Source organism: Podarcis liolepis (assembly GCF_965112155.1).
Source record: "Podarcis liolepis genome assembly, chromosome: 5".
Classification (NCBI taxonomy): domain Eukaryota; kingdom Metazoa; phylum Chordata; class Lepidosauria; order Squamata; family Lacertidae; genus Podarcis; species Podarcis liolepis.
The window spans coordinates 75176899-75200063 of record NC_139556.1 but is presented as its reverse complement, the minus strand read 5'-3'; the positions used below and the strand labels follow the sequence as shown (position 1 = coordinate 75200063).

Below are 23165 nucleotides of genomic sequence, written 5' to 3'. Positions count from 1 at the left end.
TGTGCGAGGTCAACATTTTGTGTCCCCAAAATGGATCTTCTCAATTATGGATCTTCTCAATTTTGCGCCCCCCTTGGCTCAGCACCCTGTGCGGGGGAACCATCCGCATGCCCTAAATACAGTGCTGTTCGGAGGAACAGACTTTTGCCTGAAAACCTGCCTTGCAATGAGATGCACTCATAGGTCATGGATTTATTTCGTTGGCAGGTTCTCTTGGCTTCATTTTTCCCCTGGTAGAAAGCTTTCTGTCGCTGGGAAAATGATAACAGGCTTCTTTGTTGCTGGGATCAGGTGGCAGAGCATTGCTATCTGTGATTTGTTGAAACTCTATGCGATAGTAAGCATAGCTGAGAGATGCTATCAGCTGTTCCTGCTACAGTTCCTGAAATCCCATGAGCTTCTATTACCTGCTGTTAAAAGGGCTGTGCTGCAATCTCTTTGGTATCTAGCGTATTACAATGTGAAAATCCATTTATGCTTTTCTAAAGGACTGACTGATACCTTATAAAGGCAAAGTTAAAGTTTAAAGGCAATCTGTTAAAGCACAGAACTTCAGACATTCTTTTTTTTAAGGTAATATTTCAGGTGAAAATAGTAGTTTCCTGTAGGTAATTAAAACCTGCAGCCCTGCTGCTCTCCCATATCTACACACACACACACACACACACAGAGAGAGAGAGAGAGAGAGAGAGAGAGAGAGAGAGAGAGAGAGGAATTATATTCACTCAGCTTCCATCACATCTATCTTGGCCCTTAGACCAGAGGTGGAGAGCTACTTTCAGTTAGGGCAGATGTAGAAGTGACCAGTCCTCTGCAGGCCACATTTACAATTGGGTGAGGTTAATCCTGTGACAGCATATGTCAGACATGGACTGACATGACTGGCATTTGGCAACAAATTTGAACTGCATCAAAGGCAAGTCACATCTGAAAGGGAAAAGTTGAGGTAGACCATGCTCCTGATTGTTCTTCTTCAGCCGTTATCTTCCATTCAGTGCTTTTTCCATTTGTTAATGAATGTGCACTGCACAAGGGACAACTGGGAATGCACAGAAAGGTTTCTACTTGTTCCTTTGCAGCTGCAGGCTTATCTGTCCCATGTCTGTAGTCACATGGTATCAGGTGAGTGACTGGTGGGCATTGGCTGGCCAAATGGCCATGATGGCCACATTGGGAAGGCTGGCAAACCTAATTAGGCTTGGGGTGGAGGTTCTCCATCACTCCCTTAAACTGTAAGACTTTGTGTGATTTGTTTATGTTGGTGAATACCAGTTTCAGTTTTTCTGTGTGTTATTTCTACTGTTTAAATAGCATTGGGCATATGAAAAGTCCTGATAAATACTCTTTCCCCCCTTCTAGATAATCCCCGATGTGGCTTGTGGCAATGCTAGCTCCAATAATTCTGGTGGGGGGCGCCTAATCTCTTTTGAAGTTCCACAGAATACATCTATAAAGTAAGAAATTTGCTGCACCTTAGAATTATTACACAGATATGCTTAAAGCAATTTTCATTGTCGAACTCATAACTCTCAGGTGTTTTATCCAGGAGTGGTAACAAGCAGGGTTTTTTTTTCTAACTGTTTGATCAGAATGCTTGAATACCCTGCTTTATTTTTGAGGTGGGGGATGAGCAAGTGTTCTACTGCTATCAGTACTGCAAGATAAGGATATGTTGGAGGTAACAGGAAAATTCACAGAAATTTAGGGAGCAAGCTTTGTGGTATCTCTGATGTAACTGGTAATAGAAGACTTCTTGCTCACCCCCAGATTAAATTGCTCCAGTTAAATACTAAAAATAATTGTTGCTACTTGCAGTGTGGTGTAGTGGTTAAGAGCGGTAGTCTCGTAATCTGGTGAACTGGGTTCGCGTCTCCGCTCCTCCACATGCAGCTGCTGGGTGACCTTGGGCTAGTCACACTTCTCTGAAGTCTCTCAGCCCCACTCACCTCACAGAGTGTTTGTTGTGGGGGAGGAAGGGAAAGGAGAATGTTAGCCGCTTTGAGAGTCCTTAAAGGTAGTGAAAGGCGGGATATCAAATCCAAACTATTCTTCTTCTTCTTCCCTGCTATCTCCCCTCTTGCTGAAATCAGAAGATTCTCACTTCCGGGGAAGAGGGGAAGAGGTTGGTGGTAACAGAAAGTAGATAGCTCTCTTCCAGGCAGAAAAGAGCCAGTGTGGTGTAGTGGTTAGAGCGTTGGACTAGAACTTGTGAGACCAGGGTCCAAATTGCCACTTGGCCATGAAGCTTACTGGATGACCTTGAGCTAGTCAGTGCCTCTCAGCCTAACCTACCTCACAGGGATTATTTTGAGGATTAAACGAGGAGGAGAACCACGAGCTCCTTAGGGGGAAAAAAGTGTGAGTTAAACACAGTGAATGAATGTATGTCTTTGTGGAGCACCTTCTCATCTGCAAATCACATGTTCCACTACTTTAAGAGGAAAGGAGGTGAGCAGGTTACAGAAGACATCATTTCTAGCTAGGGGTTATGGGATTTGTAGTCAACCAAAAAGGGAAAAGAAGAGGGGATCAAGTCCCATGATACCCAGCAGTACTGTGCATGGGGAACTCTGCCATCTGTCCCCCCCTTTCCCAATGTAAGGGGTTTTTGTTTGTTTCTTTTGGTTTGGGAAGGGGAAAAAGGTGATGGAGGCAAGGTGCATTGTTAGAATTTGCTTGAAGTGGCTGGATCCTACTTGAATTAAGTCCTGCCAATTTGATATGGTGGATTTCACCTTTTATAGCTTCTGCTTCTTGAGTACTTGTCCCACCTCTTAATTCTAACTGTGTTTGCAACAGAACCTTCCAAAATACTCATTGGTGCACTCATTGTTGTGGAAAAAGTAGAGGAGGAAGGTGAAGTGAAAGAGACAGAGACCCATTGAAACTGAGAGGAATGATTTGATTAAGAATGTCTACAAAGCCCACTTGGTGTAAAAAGGCCGATGGGTGATGAAAGAACGATCAGTTTGGAGAGGGAAGAATGATGAAAAGCAATAACATTCTTTTCACAAGTGAGAAATTTGACCTTCAGGAAACCTAACAGCAATGCAGATGAAGAGCGATTGCTTTTTATAAAAAACCCCATAAACTCTAAATATTTGCATTCAAGCCAAAACAGTATGATTTAATTAAAGCTGTGTTCTTAATCTGCTGTGATTGAATGACTGTGGATATTACTTGTATGTGGCATACTATTGCTACTCCGGAAAAGATGGGCCATTAATTTTCTGTGCTCCTCAGAAAGTAATTAATTAATTATTAATCGACAACTAGGAACTTAAAAGGAAACATTTGTCAAATTTAGCTCTCTTTCCTTCCTCTCCGGCTCTCTTGCCTACAGTCCTCATACTTCCAAAGCTTCCTTAACTTATTCATTAATTTCCTAAAAATAGCATACGGTCCTTCTGTACTTAGCCTGATGTGACTTCTCCCAGATTCTCCCCTTCTTTCTACTTGGCGCGTGGAATTCATTGTAGCGCTAAGGAGATCTCTCTGTTGGTGCAAGCCTTGCTGCTTCCTCCTAGGACTCAATATGTTAGCTGCCGCATTGGTTGAAACCTGCCCCCCGGCCTTCTCCTTCGTCATCCAGGCCTTTGCTGCCTCTTTCCCCTGAAGATTCTGAAGGCCAGAATACGTGTTACATCATCCATGCTGCTTTTAAAGAGTGCACTTCAACTGGCCATAACTATTTTGAAGAAATAAACAGCCACAAGGCCTTAAACTGGAATGTGGTCCAGCAACAGTTGCATGTTGAGTATCCACATTTTACTATACACAGTACAGTGTGAGACTGTCTACATTGACTGGCAGTGGTTCTCCAGGGTTTCAGACAGGATTCTCTCCCAGCCCTTACCTGGAGATTCTGGGAACTGGACCTTGGAGCTTCTGCATGCAGAACTGATGCTGTACCATTGAGCTGTGGTCCTTCCTGTGTAATCTGCCCCTAGAGGTTTGGTTTACTGCAGATAGCACCTTTTGGGGAAAGTAGAAGCTGCCCAAGGGCACTTTGCAGCTGGAAACTGATGCAGCTGGACCCTGATCCAGTTGAAGTGTGAACGATGGAACATGTAGTTTGGTACTAATTCTCAGAATATCTCCCATTGTCTCCCTCTTCTGTCAGCCTTTGCTTTAGCTCCTTATACTGTTTGTTCATTCAGCTCCTTTACCTTTGTCTATTTACCAGTAGGACCTCACTCATTCGTTTGTTTATTACACTTATTTCTCAGCCTTCTTCAGGGGAGCTCAGGGGAGCTTAAGCATCCAACCGCTTCCAACAACCAAGAACCCTGTGTGGTAGGTTAAGGTGAGAGACAGTGATGAGCCAAAAATCACCCATTGAGCTTCCTGGCTGAGTGGGGATATAAACCCTGTTTTCCTAGCTAGTCCAGCACTCTAACCACTCACTCACTCTCTCTGTTGAAAGAAACCTTCCTGGGGCAGACTTTATAAATAGTCCAATGCCCACACAAATGGGCCTAAGGTTAGAGCTGGCCTAGTTAATTCCCTTCCATTGGCTGGAACAGGAAGAAACATAATCAAAGGAATAAACTGTGTGGTTCACCACCTTATGAGCAAGCAAAGCTTTGGAGGCAGCAGCGACTCCTCTGTAGATCTTCCTCCTTCCTCCAAGTAGGTCGATTGCTCTGTTAATGTTTGCTTTGGTTTTCATCCTGACCTCTTTCATGAGTCAAATGCTTGGGGAAATATGTTACAAATACTTGTTGCATCAAGTTAGCCGTCTTTTGATTCTGGATCATTATTGCCTTTTTATATTATTGAGTGATATACCATATGCTCAGACCTTCTTCTTTTTTTTAATTCCATGTGTTTTGTTTAGTGTTTTGACTCTTTTTCTCCTCTCTTTAGCATAAGACAAGATGCCACAGCTTCCCTTATCTTGTTATGGAAGGTCACAACAGAAAGATTCAAGCAGTGCTCACTTATAGATGCCACAAGTGTCACTCTTCTGCAAGCAATGGGCGGACTCGTCCTGACAGAGGAAATGCTTGTGTTAGGAAACAACTATTTCATTGGTGAGTTTTGATAACACTGTAGATTTCATATCCCACCTTCTGATCTGCTCAGGATGGATTTCAATACAAATTAAAATAAGTACAGTGGTACCTCAGGTTACATATGCTTCAGGTTACATACACTTCAGGTTACAGACTCCGCTAACCCAGAAATAGTGCTTCAGGTTAAGAACTTTGCTTCAGGATGAGAACAGAAATTGTGCTCCGGCGGCGAGGCAGCAGCAGGAGGCCCCATTAGCTAAACTGGTGCTTCAGGTTAAGAACAGTTTCTGGTTAAGAACAGACCTCCGGAACAAATTAAGTACTTAACCCGAGGTACCACTGTATACACTAAAGCAATTAAAAAACAAAACAAAACCAGCACTAGCTGTCATCAAATGGCTGTAGGCTGAATTCCTTGAGCGTCCCTTACAGACAAGGTGCATCATCTAAAGTTACAAATCCAAGTTATTTATGTTTATGCCAGTTTAAGGTGCTTTTTAAAAAACCATGTTTTCTTTCTTAAATCCTTTCTCTCCCATATCAGTTTTTATTTGTGAAAGTGACACGGGCCAAAAACACATTGGTTTGTCCAACTCTACTGCAGGTTATGAGGGTGGTCTTCTTCTGACTCTTGGCCTGGAATTTGAAGTTTGTTCCAAAGCTTGGAACCTGTGTACAGTGGTGCCCCACAAGATGAATGCCTCGCAAGACGAAAAACTCGCTAGACGAAAGGGTTTTGCGGTTTTTGAGCTGCTTCGCAAGACGAGTTTCCCTATGGGCTTGCTTCACAAGACGAAAACGTCTTGCAAGTTTGTTTCCTTTTTCTTAACACCGTTAATACAGTTGTGACTTGACTTCGAGGAGCAACTCATAGAACGCAGTGTGGTAGCCTTTTTTGAGGTTTTTGGTGATTTTTGAAGCTTTTCCAAAACGTTTCCGACACTGTGCTTCGCAAGACGAAAAATTCGCTAGATGAAAAAACTCATGGAACGAATTAATTTCGTCTTGCGAGGCACCACTGTACCTAATTTGCAGTGCCTGTGTACCTTTTACTCCAACAGATAAGTGAACTCCTAAGAGGAAACTGTAGCTATTTTTTCTGACTATCAAAAGTCAGCATACCTGTAGTATTAGCTATGAAGGTCATGGTTGCTCTGGTAGGCTGTGTTGTCGAAAATGTGTTCAGGTTATGGGTTCATACTATACCTTAATCTCAGCCTATTGTGGCTCCCTCTCTGTTCCTTTATCCTCCTTTGAATGCTGCAGTATGCAGTATGGAGTTATGCACACATCAGCAAAGGGGGAAGAAGGCGGCTGCAGAAACTCTCATACGGCAGAGAACTAGAGCAACCTTTCAGCATAGGTGCTCATGGTATCTTTTAATGTCCAGGAATAGCATAACCTTATTCAGGAACACAACCCTCTGACCATATAAGAATGCAATTGCTCTACAGTTTTGGATTGGATTCCCCACCTCATATCTCTGCCCTCTTCCAAAAAACACACATAAAGATGGCAATGAATGAAAAAACATATTTTTCCTTAGCACAAATGAGTTTTGAAAAGCATTTTGCAAGATTCTAACAGTAATTAGTTGATTGTGTAGGAACAGATTTTATTAGCTACTTTTAATCTTTCCCCTCATTGAAATGAGGAAGATGCAAGAGATTAATGCAGTTTTTTCTTTGATCATTGGCCTACATCATCTACTTTCTGATCTATTGCTGCAAAATTTAACCTTTTCAGTCTGATAACTCTTTTGCAAGTTCTTCCAAATAATTCTTGTGTGCCAAACACAAACCATTCAAGGAAGTAAATTATTTGCTTTAGTAGTGCCTCTTGGTATCTAATTAACTAAATTAGCAATTGCTTAAAGATGCTCAAACACCACTGCAAGAAATTCAACAGGCGTCTGCGCCAAGATGGTAATTAGCCAATCAAGTGATTCAGTGCACAAATAGTATCTGTGTAGGAAATAATGTACTGCATCAAGAAATTACCAGCAAGCATCTTCTGATCTGGTCATGCAGTGTGAACATGTGCACATAACCCAGCTAGGCTACGTGTGAACTTAGGAAAAGAAGGAAGGAGACCACAAATGTGAACACGGTTATTATTAGTTTTAAGATTGAGCCCAACACATTTCAAATAAGTTCTTCCTCAGCGGTACTCATGAACAACCTGGTGGCATCTGCACACTGTCACAACTTAATTACAGCTTTTTTTGCTTTCTTTCCTCCCTATGCAAAACTGACACCCGTTGCTTGATCTTGGAACTTTTTGTCAGAATGAAGTATATTTTGTACAACACCTGTATAGCCCCTTATCAGAGGATTAGGCTGTCAAAAACCATAGTTATGACTATGCAGTGCTTCAAGTTTTAAAGATATGTATCTGGCTACACACATCTTCAGATGAGGTAGCTTGTTTCAGTTCAGTAAGTCATAGTAATACGTTGTCACAATCTGGTGGTGATCGGTGCACATATCCCTAGCTAGATGGAAGATTGCAAACAGTTTTGCACTGGACAAACTATGCGTCTGCAGAGCTATATGTATAGCTCTATAATAGCTCTATAAGAGAAATAGGAATTGTGCTTAACGAGGATTTGGGAGCAGCCACAACTCAATGGAAGAGTTCATTCTTGCATGCCGAAGGTTTTATATGAGATTTTTGGAATTTCAAGGTATGGGTGGAAAAAACCCCTGTCTGAGATTCTGGCAAGCCACTGAGATGATACTTCAGAAATGGACTAATATCTTGACTTGCTGAAAGCAAGACAGGCTGGGTCTGGTTATTTACTATTTATAACAAATATTTACATACCTCTATTCATAAAAAAATTAAAGCAGTACACAATAACCATACATAAAACCATACAATAAAAAACATATGTTTAAAATCAGAGATTATATTATAAAAGGATATGTTCTTAATTGCCATCATAAGCTTTGCGGCATAGGAAAGTTTTCAACAGGTGCTTAAAGGTTAAAATAGAAGATGGCTTCCTAACACTGAGGTCCACCTCCGAGGGCCTTCTGGTGGTTCCCTCATTGCGAGAAGTGAGGTTACAGAGAACCAGTCAGAGGGCCTTCTCGGTAGTGGTGCATACCCTGTGGAACGCCCTCTCAACAGATGTCAAGGAAACATCTGACATTCAGAAGACCTCTAAAGGCACCCCTGTTTAGGGAAGTTTTTAATGTTTGAAGTTTTATTCTGTTTTTAGTGTTCTGATAGAAGCTGCCCAGCCAGATCATCATCATCATTATCTCAATTTGCAGACCAGGCTGGTGAAACCAAAGGCCCAGTTTCTGGTTGCTAGTAAATGAGCCATGCCAACTTGTGGGACGAGCAATGGTGCTTCTGCAGATGACCTCAGTGATCAAGCTAGGATATAAAGGCTTGGGAGACACTGAAGATACCCTGGACCCAAGTTGCTCAGGGCTTTGTGAATCAATACAAGGACCTTGACTTTGACTTAGTAGTAGATGGGTAGACAGTGCAAATGTTTTAACAATAGTGTCACATGTTGTCAACTGTGTGAAACCATCAGCAGTCTAGCCACTCCATTCTGCATTAGCTGGAATGTCCGAACATAGGTCCCACATAGAGTGCATTGCAGTAATCCAGCCTTGAAGCTACCAATGCATGGACAACAGAGGGCAAGTTACCTCTGTCCAGAAATGACTGTAGCTGGCGAACCAGACAAAGTTGGTAAAAATGTACTGATGACATATTGTTCCAAAACTTCATTATCACTCACACAGGCAGAAACTGCTGCTAATTTTTTATTTATTTTTGTAGTAGCAGCAAACATGACATATAAAATATTAGATGAGGTATGGGAGTTCCCAATATAGCTTGGGACTATCAAGTTGTAAAATCTCTTCCACTCTGGTTCTGTCTAAGGGAGGGTGGCTATATTTCCTTCCCCATCCCTCCTCCTCAAAATCAGATAGACTCAATCACAAGTGTGCTTGTAGTCATTTAGTTGTGTCCGACTCTTCGTGACCCCATGAACCAGAGCACGCCAGGCACTCCTGTCTTCCACTGCCTCCTGCAGTTTGATCAAACTCATGTTTGTAGCTTCGAGAACACTGTCCAACCATCTCATCCTCTGTCGTCCCCTTCTCCTTGTGCCCTCAATCTTTCCCAACATCAGGGTCTTTTCCAGGGAGTCTTCTCTTCTCATGAGGTGGCCAAAGTCTTGGAGCCTCAGCTTCACGATCTGTCCTTCCAGTGAGCACTCAGGGCTGATTTCCTTAAGAATGGAGAGGTTTGATCTTCTTGCAGTCCATGGGACTCTCAGAAGTCCCATGGACTGCAAGTGTGCAGCCAGCACATACAGTTGGATCAGGGCCTATGTATAGAGTTTTAGCAATGAGAATTATTTTGTAGGTCACGTTTAAGGTCCTTAGTAATGCAAAGAATCTCATACTAATAACTCATGAACATTCCCCCTGGCAATGCGCTCTAGGCTAGTTTTGTAGTAAACAGTCTTAGGATAAATGATAGAGGCAGATAAAAAAGAGAAAGTGTGCGAATGGCATTTATTTGTTGAATTCAACGGGGCATTAACTGCAAAGTTAATAAAGCAAATAGTTGCTTTATTAAGTGAGTCAGGCGCAGAAGTAAGCATGTCATGGAAAGTAAGATGTATTAGCTTCTTTTTTCAGTTAAATGAATTGCCATTGTGGGCAGCCTTCTATTCCCACCACACACACACACACACACACACACACACACACACACACCCCATGGGAGTGAATCTGTATCATGACTTGTGATGTTCCCTTTGGGCATTGTGTTCTAAATTAAAAATTAAATGCTGCTGGGTTGCTGAGGACAGCCAAGCTACCTCTTGAAGTGGTGGCAAAGCTTCCCCACCCCCATTTAAAAACTGAGAGGGGATGGGGGAGAGGGAACTTTCAGCCATCTTATCTAGAAGGGCAGGTCCCTCCCAGATTTCTTAGAATTCAGTACACATACCCTGACACCAAATCATAAATTTTAAGCAGCCATGCTGCACTCAGAAGCCTGCCTGCTCATTTATCCTTCTCCTTGTCCTAGGATATTGTGCTACTTATTCATTACAGGCACCACAGCAAATACAATATTCCAGTTACGGAGCAGAATTTCCCAAGAAGTTGAAACATCTGAGAAAATATGGTCTAACTCATTAAAAATGGAAGTGCATTTCCCATTAGAAAAGTTCAAGAATAACGGGGGGTTCAGGATTAGTTCTACTTACCTTACAAATGTTATTTTTTTGGGACAAAAGCAACATTAGGATTAAATTTAGAAGGGAAGCTAGGGCTCCCCCCTCCCCTCATTCAAATGCCTCAGGAGGGAAAAAAAGTCTAGCTTACATATTTTTCTGTCTCACACTTTTCCATAATTGTGGTGATTTGCATAAAAATGGAACATTTGTTTCCTTAGAGCACTGGCTGTTAAGTCTGAGAGAAAACTTAATCTCATATGCATTTCGGCAGTATTCAGCACTGCCAAGAGTTATGTTGCAAATAGGTTATAGCTTCAGGTGAGGAAAAACAGCATGAGCAACAGAATTGCAAATTCCGCACTTGGTTTTCTTTAAATGTACACAGAAAGGGGAGAGAGCAAAGAAAACTTATTCAGTATAAGCAGCATGATTGTTTTTCTCAGCGTGGCTACTGACATCATGCCATCGTGGGCTTTTAAGAGTTGTGCTGTTGCAGCACAACTGATGTGCTGTTCCAAGTCGCAGTGTAACACATTGCAAAATGTGTGTATTCTCGCTTCTAACTCATCTTGATTTCTGTTCGAGGAGCCATTCACCTCACACAGGGCAATCCACAGTCCCCCCCCCTTCCCACCCCAACCCCCCAAAGACCAAGTGTGCTTGGTCTTCATTGGCCTGTTACTGTGTGTATATGAGAAATATTTATACTTCTGCAAACTTCTAGGGTTCCACCAAGCATCCCTCTTGTTTATCAGCGACCCTCTTTCTTGAGGGGTGTGTGGGTGTGTGTGGGTGTGTGTGGGTGTCATATCCCCTGGCATTCACCACCTCAGCTTGCTACTAGTGTGACTTCTAAGCACACATTTCACATTTGCTGGTATTAGGGAGCCTGGACCGGAATCATAGGAAGACAGAAAACTGCTTTATACTGAGTCAGACTATTAGTTCATCTAGTGTTGTCTACACTGTGTGGCAGCAGCTCTCCAGGGTTTAACATGCATGCACTGAGCCCTAGGGGGTGCCATCTCAAAACCCATAAGCTTAAAAGCAGCCATTGGAGGCCCCTGATTGTGTCATGGTGCAGGGAATTAACCTTTCCCCTGTACCTACACGGCATCTTAAACACATGTCTCCCCCATGTCTGGTCTTCCTGGTCTAGTCACATGACAATGATTTGGCAAGTTATTATTATTTTAAAAATAAATAAAAATAAATCACCATATTTTAATAATAATGTATTTGGTCTCTTTTCCTTAGGTTTTGTGAATGATTCCGTCGCCAAATGCATTGTGGCTTTACGCTTGACTGTGATAGTAAAAGTCAGCACATGCTTGGCAGGAGAAAGCCCGTCAGATGACCTTCGGTGTTCAGGGAAAGGAAAATGCATCACAAGAGCGTCTGAGGTAAGAGGCATCATTATGCCTGCTGCATGGAGTGGGACAGAAGCTGGAGAGGGCTGAGGAAGGAAGGAAGGAAGGAAGGAAGGAAGGAAGGAAGGAAGGAAGGAAGGAAGATGGATCAGTATCCCACCTTGTCCATGAGAGGCTCATGGGGACTGATGGATGACCCACATTGGGCGGGTACTAGGCAACACGATTAAATGACTAAACAACAACAACAAAGGCCACAGGAAGCAGCAACTAGCTGGTGGATGAACTGCTAAAGGGCAGCTGGAGAGCAGCTATTGGGAGAAAACTAGTAGCAGAATACCGGATACCTGTTGGCAAGTTTATGGATAGTTTTGACCTCAGCCAGGATGAAACTGAGCCATTTGTATAATTATCTAGGCTCCAGTGTCTGAAGTGAACTGCCTTTTACCCTTGTTGAGAAGTAACCTTTTAGAGGAGCTGTGCCCTGGGCTTAGGATCCTTCACAGCTTCCATTCACTGTGATTTCTTGGGAACTACTCATCATCTCTGGCAAAAAGGACCAGGTAATTGGATGGACCTGTGTAGTTGGGATGGTTCCTCAGAGGCTCTGGGTGCCTGCTATGGGACACTGGTTTCAGGTAGTGCCATTTAATTCCCAGGCTTCTGTTCCTGTTTGTGAAGCTGGTTTATTGCAGGATTGGGGGTCCTCTAATATTGCATCTCCCAGTTCTGCATTTGGATCGCCTGTGAGTATTTTCTTTTTTATTTTATTTTTTGGCAAGAGTTCTGCTAATTTTAGAAAGAAAAGAATGAGAAGAAGCCAGCAATTAAAGCCTTCCCTACCCAGACAAGAGTAGAAACTGAAGGATGTTGCAGCAGCTCTGCAAGTTGTTGGACACCTTCAAGGCCTTCCACCACGAAGTCTGCCCTTAATATTGCTAATGGTTATGCTAATTGTGAATAGCATAACCTCAGTAATGTGGAAACAACTATAGTATTTCATTCTAGGAAGCTATTGTTACAAGGTGATGTGAATGAATTGTTAGAAAATCAGTATAGAGGCAATTGTGTTGCTGTACTCATCACAAAATGTTTTATTAATTTTTCAGTTTTTGGAAGACACTTGAATAGGCTCTGTGTTTTCCAGATAGTTTTGCGTGTTATGTATGCTTCCTATTATTATGTTGTATTGTGTCAGGCCTGGTTCTGCTCCCAGACTTTGCACAGTTCAAAGCATTATACTTGGGATCTTAGGCTTAATCAAGTCAGATAAATGTTATGTGCTATCAGCCTTCCTTAGCACACTGGAAGGGGGAAAGGTGCTGTTATTAGTGCTCCTGTCACATAGAATAGTTCAGCTAGGATTCCTGGCACAGCAGGAGATTGCAGACATCTGAGGTCTTTGCAGTGACCTTGCCACGAGGATTGAAATTGTTAGATATTCAGAGGTGGTTTAGCCTTCAGTGTCAACATTTATTAGTTACCGAAACTACGAATCTATGAAATCCCCAAGTATTTGGGTAGAGGGGAAAAACCTAGCAACACATTCCTCATATGGGATTTACAAGGACATCTGTCACTTTGGATTTGGAAACTGAAAATGGGTCTTATTCTTAGATGCCAAAGAGATTGAAGCTGCACTTCCGTGTCGGCTTGCCTGAGGACATGCTGAATTCAGTAAGACTTGCTTATGAGAAAGCATGCATAGGATTGCACTGTGATTCCGAACAGCAACTAGTTAATTCTGTTGAAAGCTAAGTCAGGCTCCTCCTGCAAGCAGCTGAATATTCCATCAGCTATAGGAGAGTAAAAGAGATGGGACCACAAGGTCTCTTCATAGTTGTTCCTATGACTTGCATAGACCCCACTCTTGCAAATATTCATGCTCAAATTCATGCTATTGAAACCTCACTTTTGCCTGGGTTGTGTTTCTCCTGGGTCTTACACTTGACAACTAGTTACAAAGCCCTAGAGGAACAATAGCTCAACAGAACTGCTATTAGCAAAGAGCTCACAATATTGGTACTTGGAAATGTCATGTCGTTCTTTCTGCCATCAAGATGTAACCAGTCTCCAGTCTCCTTTAAAGTACTTTTTGAGCTAGCATATAAAGAGGCTTGTGTAAGATGATCAGTTTTATAAGTGCCATCAAAGTACTGCTAGGTTAGCCACCCAATTGTAAGTTCGCATAGAGTTTAGATTGAATGTTAGTTTTGCCCAGGCTATTGTTTCCTTTTCCTTAGCAATTCCCCCCACAATTTTATTTTATTATTGTATTTTTTGGTCTGCTAGTTTCAGGGCAGAACTTTAAGCCAATAAAACTTGACACAAACAGTGCAATTTAATCAGTTGGCTCGTGGGAAGTGTAGGCTTAATTAGGTGTGAGATTTTTTGCCACTGTTTTTTTCCCACCCGGGGTGAGAGTTGTCCAGAAATGGCAATTTTCCTACGTATTACAGCAGTTGGCTGCCCAAACAGTATGCTTAATGTGAATCATCCGTAGCGTTGGGTTCCTTTTTTCTCTGATTTTATTCACAACCCCTTCTCAAATGCTAAGCATGTTCCTAAAAATGAAAATCCAAAAGGAATTTTGCCATAAACAAGTATTGGTGGCAGTGGCTGGTGCTTCCGCTGCCAGAACAAAGATCATTTCTGGGATCATGATCTTTATATTTGGTTCAAAGGTATCTGAATGCACAGTAACAGACCACCTCTAAGCTCTGCTTACCATTCCATAAACAGCTGTGGTATTCTGTAATGCTGGAATGGTCAATAAAAGAAGTGCTGGACTGCCTGTGATAAAACATTGAAAAATGTTTAAAAGGGGAAAAAATTAAATCCACACCTATCCGTATACAGTTTTGTTTATTTCCTAAACTTAATTATCATTTAATACTAAGTCTCTAAGTGGCTTCCAAAATAGCGATCAAAACTGAAAAAACACAATGCAATGCAATGCAATATAAAACAATCAAATCCCCCCTAAACAAAAACACAAAACATTGTGAAAACATCTCAAGAGTCAATGATCCCTTCCTCCTTCAGCCATCCTCTTTCCTAGTCATATATTGACTCACAATATACTACACTCACCGCACTAACACCATGCCCACACTCAAATTCTGTTGTGGATCTATACAAATCGTGTAGTAGCTCCTCCTCCTCCAATACCACTCATTACAATCTAGTCCCACATCTAACACACATCTGCCAATACACACAAATACATCATTCACCTAGCTACTCCATTATCTTCCTCTCAGTCACCAATCTATTATCATTGATCACTCCTTCCACGGTACGAAAAATGCAATGCAATGTTTTTGTTATCTGTTCCTCAAGTGCATCAGTGTCGTTATATATACATTTAGTAATGTTACCTTGTGGTTTACAGTTTGCAATGTGTTGCCTGGATGGCCATGCAAGGCTGAAGGAGATAAATATATGCAGCATTATTTTATTTATTTATTTTTCAGATTGATAAACCACTTTACTGCCGGAAGCTATCAACGTAATGTACATTAAGATAATAAGAGTTAAATTACAAAAGATGCAGACTCTTAAAAACAATTTAAACCATACTTGCAAATGTGCAATTAATATTCCATGAAATGATTGGCTCACACTTCAGAGAAAACCTTAAACAAAAATTGACTTCAGTAGTTATCTAAATATCAATATACTAGGTGTCTGCCTAATTTTTTCTGGTAACTGATTCCATGAAACTGGAGAGGCAACTCTAAAATTCCAGTTTCTAGTGGAGGTGGGTTGTGAGCCCCACTTTGAAGTAGGCCTACTCAAGAGTGGGGAAGACTTCCTTTCCCTTGAATTTGGGCCTGCTAAATTTGAGGAAAGCTCATATTGTTGAGCCTCCCCTTTTTGAATATTCACATCATGTCTGCTAAAGGAAACATGAAAGTAGTAAGTAAATAGCTTTATAAATATTCAGTTATTTGTAAGCAGCTGTTCAGGTTGGCTTTTACAAAGGATTATGACAATCGGTAGTTTTACGAATTCTTTGCTCTTCAAATAAATGAGTATATGTCACCATAAATGTTAACTCTGTGATGGGAGGAAGATGACAGCTGCTTAGCTAATAACTACTAATGGTACCTAATCATCTCTGCATAATAAGTTGTCTAAGTCCCAGTGCTATTACCTGTCTGAAATATTTCTCTGGAAGTGTTGAGACATGCTTCATTGTCAATATTTTCTTAAGAATAAATTGTTCTTTCCATTTCTTTGTAAATTCTTACAATGCATCATCTTTTGTCAGGAGCACCGCCCTTTTCGTACATGTTGAATTGTCAAGCTAGTTTTGTTTCTTACCTTCTTTGTAGTTCTCTAATTTATATTTTACATAATCCTTAGCTTTAATTGGAACGGGTTCATATGCTATATTGGTACAGTAAAATAGGAAGCCTCTTTGAGATGTTGCATAAGAAGCAAATAATAATAATAATAATAATAATAATAATAATAATAATAATAATATAGCAGCAATGCTATATTATCATGTCTACTCAAAAATAAGTCTGACTCAGCTCAGCGGGACTTATTCCACATCACTGGGTTTAGGATTTACAGCCTAAGTCGATAAGGCCATGGGTTTTCTCTGTTTAGTTGGTTGCTTGTTAGCAAAAATCTGAAGAAATTATAGGTAGCATAGCCAATACGATGCCCTCCAGGTATTATTGGACTTCAGCTCCCATCAGTCCTACTTTGCCTTGGCATGTTTTTTCTGTGGTACAGCGGGAGCAGGGGAGAAGTGTTGCAGGAACTATTGTGCATTGTGCTCTAGCACATTCCCACCAAGCTATGGTTTGTTTCAAACTATGGTTTGATGTGATGAGTGGATTGGGCTGCTGAGTTTCCCCCTTTAAATAGGCACATATTTTAATACTTGTTATGTCTTCTCAGGAAACTTTTTCCATTACCTAGCATTTCCCATCAAGAATAGTTTAAAGACTGAAGGAGAAATGGCTCCTTGATTTGCATAATGACCATCTCAATGTTTTCTGTGAGGTAGCGCAACAGAAGGACAATCCTTCTAATTCAGCAGTCAGAAAGACAGGTGGAAAGGATGAGAATTAAACATTGGGAAAACGTGACTAGAAGAGGAAAATTTAAATAGTTTAATTTGAACTATTTTTTTGACAAATGTGTATGATAGTTTCAGACAGGACCAAGAAACTGCTTTGGAAAGGCAGCTGCTTCTCATGAGAAATAATCTATATTTGCTAAATATAGGACACTCCTGCGATGTGAGTTTTTGCAAGCAAGGCTGGACATAACAAACACCTTATATTTAGCTTTTGGTTTATATAAATGCTTGATAAAGGCAAATGTACTGTGGAGATTTGTGTAACAGTTGCATAAAAAGCGCTGCAGTTTCTAGGACAACAAAATAACTGTTGTGTAAGCTCCCCCCCCCCGCGCATTTCTAATAGTAGTGGAAATTATCACCAAGGTACCAAATAATAAATGCTGCATATCTAACATACAGGTTCAAAATACGCCGCTTACCAGAAGAGTATTTGTACAAGATTATTTTTGCTCTGCCTCTTTTATATTTCTTCCACATCTCATAGGGCATCTCGTAGCCAAGAGCTGATGTGTTATTCTTTTTTTGCTTACGCTTTGCACTACATCTTGTAATGTACAAGGAGAGTTTGCATAGGAAATATTTGTGCAGTTTCTTGGAAATAATCTCCACTGTACTCAGTGATGTTGTATCGAGGAATCATCAGCTGCATGAATGTGAAATTCTGGCTAAATAATTAGATTTGATTTTTTAAAAAATGTGTCAATCCTATATTTCACTTTGAATTCTCTCCACTCTTTGTGCTTATGAAAAGCAAAACTAAAGATGATCCTTAAAAAAAAAAAAAGTTTAGTCTATGATAAAGCTTGCGTTAGGCTTAGTTGGCAGAAATCTTAAGTTCCGTAGCAGTTTTTATTGCATAAGTACCTTTCATGTGTTATTTCCCCCCCCGTAGATCTTTTAAGTTTTCTTAATTGATAATTCTCTGTAACCTTGATCAAGATCTTGGTTTCAAAAGAAGCTTTGAGGTTTCATTTTTATGAAGTTCGTTTTATAATCTGTTTGTTCTAGGAAACTTTTTTCTGTGACTGTGAAAGTCAGTATTTGGGTGGTCTCTGTGAAGAATTTGATGCGTGTCAAAGCAATCCGTGTCAGAACAATGGAACCTGTGTGGACATCACAGAAAAGCATGATGGAAGCAATTTCACCTGTACTTGCCCTACTGGTATGTTTAACATTGTGCTTGGAATTGTGTCCTTTTGCGTAGTGCAGAGGTTTTTCAACCTTTTTGAGTCCACAGCTCCCTTAACCAACCACATTCTTTCTGTGGCACCCCTGTGGGGCTCAAGAGCCCAGATATGTCACCCCTTGCCTGCAGAGCTGGCTGCCTCTCACCTTTTTCGAACATGCTCCCTTGTGGAGTGTTCCCTTAGCCCCCTCTCCTTGGGAGTCCTCTGGGCAGCTGCTGCTGCTGTCTCTGATCTCTGAGTTGCTACCTGCCCAAAAGAGGTGCCTTCCAGAGGCACCATTCGTCTGTGGAAATAATAATAATAATAATAATAATAATAATAATAATAATAATAATAATAATAATTTATTTATACCCTGCCCACCTTGCTGGGTTTCCCCAGCCGCTCTGGCCAGCTTCCAAGAGAATATTAAAATACAATAACCTATTAAACATTAAAAGCTTCTCTAAACAGGGCTGCCTTCAGCTGTCTTCTAAAAGTCTGGTAGTTGTTTTTCTCTTTGACATCTGGTGGGAGGGTGTTCCACAGGGCGGGGGCCACTACCAAGAAGGCCCTCTGCCTGGTTCCCTATAGCCAGGGCTGCTGCAATTAACAGCTGTGCAAGCCTTTGGGAGGCAGAGACGTGAGAGGGCATCAGAGGAGGTGGGGAAAGAAAGAGGGACAGAGGCCAGTGTTGCCCGCGACACCCCTGACCATGGTACACTGGTTGAAAACCACTGGCATAGTGTCTTTAAGCTTTGCTTTTCAGAACAAAGTCCTGTATTTTTTGAGAATGAGAGTCAACTACATGTTGCCTTAAACATGCACTCCGTATGGCTTTTTAACTTAAAAGTAAGATCCCCTAATCAGGGCTCTCCTAATCAGGATTGTGGCATGTGTGTCTGGGGTGGGGTGAGGTTTAATCCTGTCCACCCATATGGTTGCAAATGATAATATCACCAATCAAAATGCCAAATTTCAAAAGGAAAAGAAATGCCCTTATTGGTTCCATAAGAGCATTTTCTTCTGCTGCTACTTGGCATTTTGGGGGGGAGGGTTTTTTTTTGGTTTTACAAAGATTACAGTGAGAAAGTAACCTCTTCCCATGCACTATGCTCCTAATCTATATCAGGCTCCTGCACCTCTTTCATATAAAAAGAAGTAATTTCCTGGGGAAATTACTTACCTGGGCTTAGAATTGTATTACATCTGCAGCAAAGCCACAGTAGAAATCAGCAGGCATGGGTAGTGAAGTCACGCAGGACTGGTTAGACATAAGAAGAGGTGACCTGTTTGATACATAGCTGTGGTAAAGATCTTCCCTTGCCCTAGACCAGCCTGTCTCTAATCCACTGCAACAGCATAAATGAACGGCACTCTAATATTATCTCCTCTTATCGGAAACTTCCCTTAGCCTTGTTGAGTGAAGGGACCACAATTTAACCATCATTAAATGTTGGAAGTGCAGAGCTACCTTTTGCATAAATGGCAGATATTTCATGTCCTGTAGGCTTGATATTTCTGTACTGCATTTCAATCCCCCACCTCCACTTTATAAATACAAACAAATAGTTTATATTAACACTTTGAACCTGAGTTAAACACTGGTGGTAGGAGGAAATTAACTCTCGATTCACGTATGTCTTAATCTGTTACACTTAATAAAAATATGCAAATGCACCCAAGCATATCCTTAACAAGAAAGATATGTACATATAGTTAAGTAATGCTTTAAATTCTATTAACTGCAAAGTACATTTGAGGAGATAAATTAGTCTGTAATTGAACTTGAAGTAGAGTTCCTTGAATATACTGTATAGTTAAGTTCATAAGTGAGTGAAATCTGTTCATTCAGTAGACATGAATATAGCTTGACCATAACAATATCTGAGAGAAAAATAAAAATGGAATGCCTCCTCAGTCATTTCAAGTGGGTTTTTCGTTTTTGCTTCAGAAGCTATTGTAAACAAATCCAGACTTTAGTTTGAAAGTATCTGGAAGTGATAGTAGCATAATTCTCCTATTACAGATAGGTAGCCGTGTTGGTCTGCCATAGTCAAAATAAAAAAATTCCTTCCAGTAGCACCTTAAAGACCAACTAAGTTAGTTCTTGGTATGAGCTTTCGTGTGCATGATGGTATCTGAAGAAGTGTGCATGCACACGAAAGCTCATACCAAGAACTAACTTAGTTGGTCTTTAAGGTGCTACTGGAAGGAATTTTTTTATAATTCTCCTATGTTAGACTCGATATAGAAATTGGGGAGGCTGGAACACGAGAGGCAAGTTTTTCCATGCCCAAACTTCCTCTACCATAAGGACAAAAGATGACCTTGCAGGATTAGATAAGTGGTCCACCTAGGCTAGCATCCTATTCCCACCATGGTCAACCAGATGGCTGTGGGAAAAGAGTGAGCATATAAACACTCTTCCCTCCTGAGCACATGAACACTCTTTCCATTAACTGGTATTAATGAGCATAGCCACCATGGCTAATAGGTACTGATAGCCTTACCAAAAAGCCAATCTAGGGTTGTAAACCATGGTTTGAAGTTGGATTGGTTCCCTAATCCATAGTTAAGACAAGCGATTGCCAGTCCATGTCAGGTTCACTCCATTCACACATAAGTTAACCCCCCCCCGTGTGTTTATCTCTCTCTGAATTTAAATACAGTGGTACCTCAGGTTAAGTATTTAATTCGTTCCGCAGGTCCGTACGTAACCTGAAACTGTTCTTAACCTGAAGCACCACTTTAGCTAATGGGGCCTCCTGCTGCTGCCGTGCCCCCAGAGCCCGATTTCTGTTCTCATCCTGAAACAAAATTCTTAACCTGAAGCACTATTTCTGGGTTAGCGGAGTCTGTAACCTGAAGCGTATGTAACCTGAAGCGTATGTAACCTGAGGTACCACTGTACTTATTTTATCACTATATATAAAAAATATGGATTTTACCTCAGTGTGCACATTTCGAAACGTTTTCCCTAAATGCATGTGTCCCCCCCCCCCGTATTTTGTTATTTTTCCTTTGGCCCAGAACTCTATCACAAAATTAGGAGAGGTGCAAAATCTGAAGGATAATTACAGTCCAGTCCAGTTATTAGTGTGTGAGGTATAAATCAGGTTGGCTTGTTTAAAAATGCAGACAGGATGAAATTTTCCGTCCCTAGCTAAGACCATCTGCAGCATTCTGCTTGCGTTCAGACCTAACAATAAACTGCTTCCAATTTCTCCTTGTCTCTGTGATTCAAAACAAACCATTCCATCATACTGAAGGATATACTGGAGTCCTGTGTCAGTCAGAAGTTGACTACTGCAGTCAACAGCCATGTCAAAATGGAGGTACCTGCATTTCTAATGTTGGCGGATTCAGCTGCCAGTGTCCGGAAGGTAAGCAATAAATGTTGCCATCTTTAAGAAGGCTTGTGTTCTCTGTTGGGGTATTTATGTCTCTATAGTCCGGTTTACTGACTCCTTAGAGTAATTAGGGAAAACCTGAAACAGCACTTCAGGTTGCACTTTGTCATTCCTTGTCTAGAATTTAAAATCTTATGCTTAATGAATTTCACGGCATATCTTATCCAGCAAGTTGCAATTTATTATCATCAGTAAATACAGTATTTTTCAATGATATCCAATTGAATTTGATGCAGTGTTTTAGGAAAAGATGGGGAATGCAAGCAGGCTCATGAAGTATGTGATTCCTATGATCAGCAAATAGGCAGGATAATAGGACTGTGAATAACTATACAGCCAATGTGTAATATAGAAGACCACCGCCAGAGAACACTGATCTCCTGTGGGATGGTCTTCCCTGGAAAGGTGCTATTTTGGTCTGCCTGCTTGGTGTAATATGTGTGTGCCTTGCACACATGCTTGCTTGCTTGCTTATTTATTTATTATTCATTCATGCATTTTTTTTTTAGTCTGTTAGATTTATTGTCAACCTTTTATCATAAGGTCCCAGGATGGGTTATAATGATGAAACACACAATTGTTTATTTATTCGTTAAATTTATATCCAACCTTTCCTCCCAAACAAGCCCAGGGCAGCAAACAACAAGTGATAAAACAATAAAAACTTCTTAGAATACAGATGCAGACTGGGAAAGATCTCAACTTTCTCAGTTATAGAACAGTGACAGCCATAAAACAAGGTAAATGTAAAAGCAATTAAAAACAATTCCACACACACACACACATATGTAATAGCTCCTCTACTGATTCAGACTAGGATAAAGTTCTCCACGTAAAAGTTTTATTGAAAGAGAAAGGTCTTCTATATACGCTGAAAAACAGCAGGGATGGTGACTGTTGAATATGGGAGTGAATTTCAAAGGGCAGGTGCCACCATACTTCAATTAATTTGCCATTGAAAATTGCAGTTTGATTACCTTCAGCAATATTTACAATTATAGCCATGTATCCAACTGAATATGATGCAGTGTGCTACAGAAATAAATAAATGCATCAGAGTCATGAAGCATATGTGTCCTGGGATCAAGAAATAGCCAGGTTAATAGGATCCTGACTAACTCTACAGCCAGCCGCTACACACCATTAGTAATATCTCCAGACAACACAGATCTTCCCTGACATGGTGTGCTATTTTGCCATGCCTGGTTGGTGTGATTTGCATGCACATGCTTGCACTGGGTACATGGACAGCCTGCGGTCTTGTGTTGAGTAGTGTGGGATTGTTGCCATGAAGTGAGTAACCTCATGGTTCATAGATGGCGGTGGGGTTGCTACATATGTGGGTGCGTCTATCAGTGTTGCTGTATTGGCTTCTGTTTTTATACAACAATTGTGGAGTTGACTGTGCCATTGCAAGTGCAGGGGATTGTGATGTAAGCTTTGCCAACGTTAGCCTTTATGTAGCAGCTGTCTAGCAAAGCAGGGCCCTAGGATCACCCAGCAGATTTCATCTTCCTAAATTCATGCCAGAGATGTGTCAAATGGGAACATTGTGTGATGGCAGGAAGCATAATTTTTTTGTAGCTTGTTTCTGCCTGGAAATGCCTGTTGTGTAAGTTGATTTGCTCTCAGCTTTTATGGAAGCTTTCAATAATAAAGCCTTCATATTAGTCATCGGTGCTAAAATGTTGATTCAGAATTTCACCCAGGGCTAAAGACATTGCTGTTTCCAGTCTGTTCCTTTTATCAAAGCACAGCATTATTTCTTGTATACCTGGGCTGTATTGTGGATCAAGACTTCTTTTCTCTTTTTATACCATATCCCGGCCTAACAATTAAAGTGTTCTTTAATGGTTTAACACTGGACTCT

General features: G+C 41.0%; 1 protein-coding gene across 1 annotated transcript in view; it reads left to right on the top strand.

Moving 5' to 3' along the window:
• Window positions 1-23165, top strand: part of DNER (delta/notch like EGF repeat containing) — a 110262-nt gene that overhangs the window by 57183 nt on the left and 29914 nt on the right. Inside the window, exons 3-7 of the mRNA XM_083503667.1 lie at window positions 1360-1454; window positions 4870-5036; window positions 11497-11642; window positions 17725-17878; window positions 21155-21268. Of these exons, the coding sequence (XP_083359793.1) occupies window positions 1360-1454; window positions 4870-5036; window positions 11497-11642; window positions 17725-17878; window positions 21155-21268 (676 nt within the window). The remainder of the gene's footprint in view (window positions 1-1359; window positions 1455-4869; window positions 5037-11496; window positions 11643-17724; window positions 17879-21154; window positions 21269-23165) is intronic.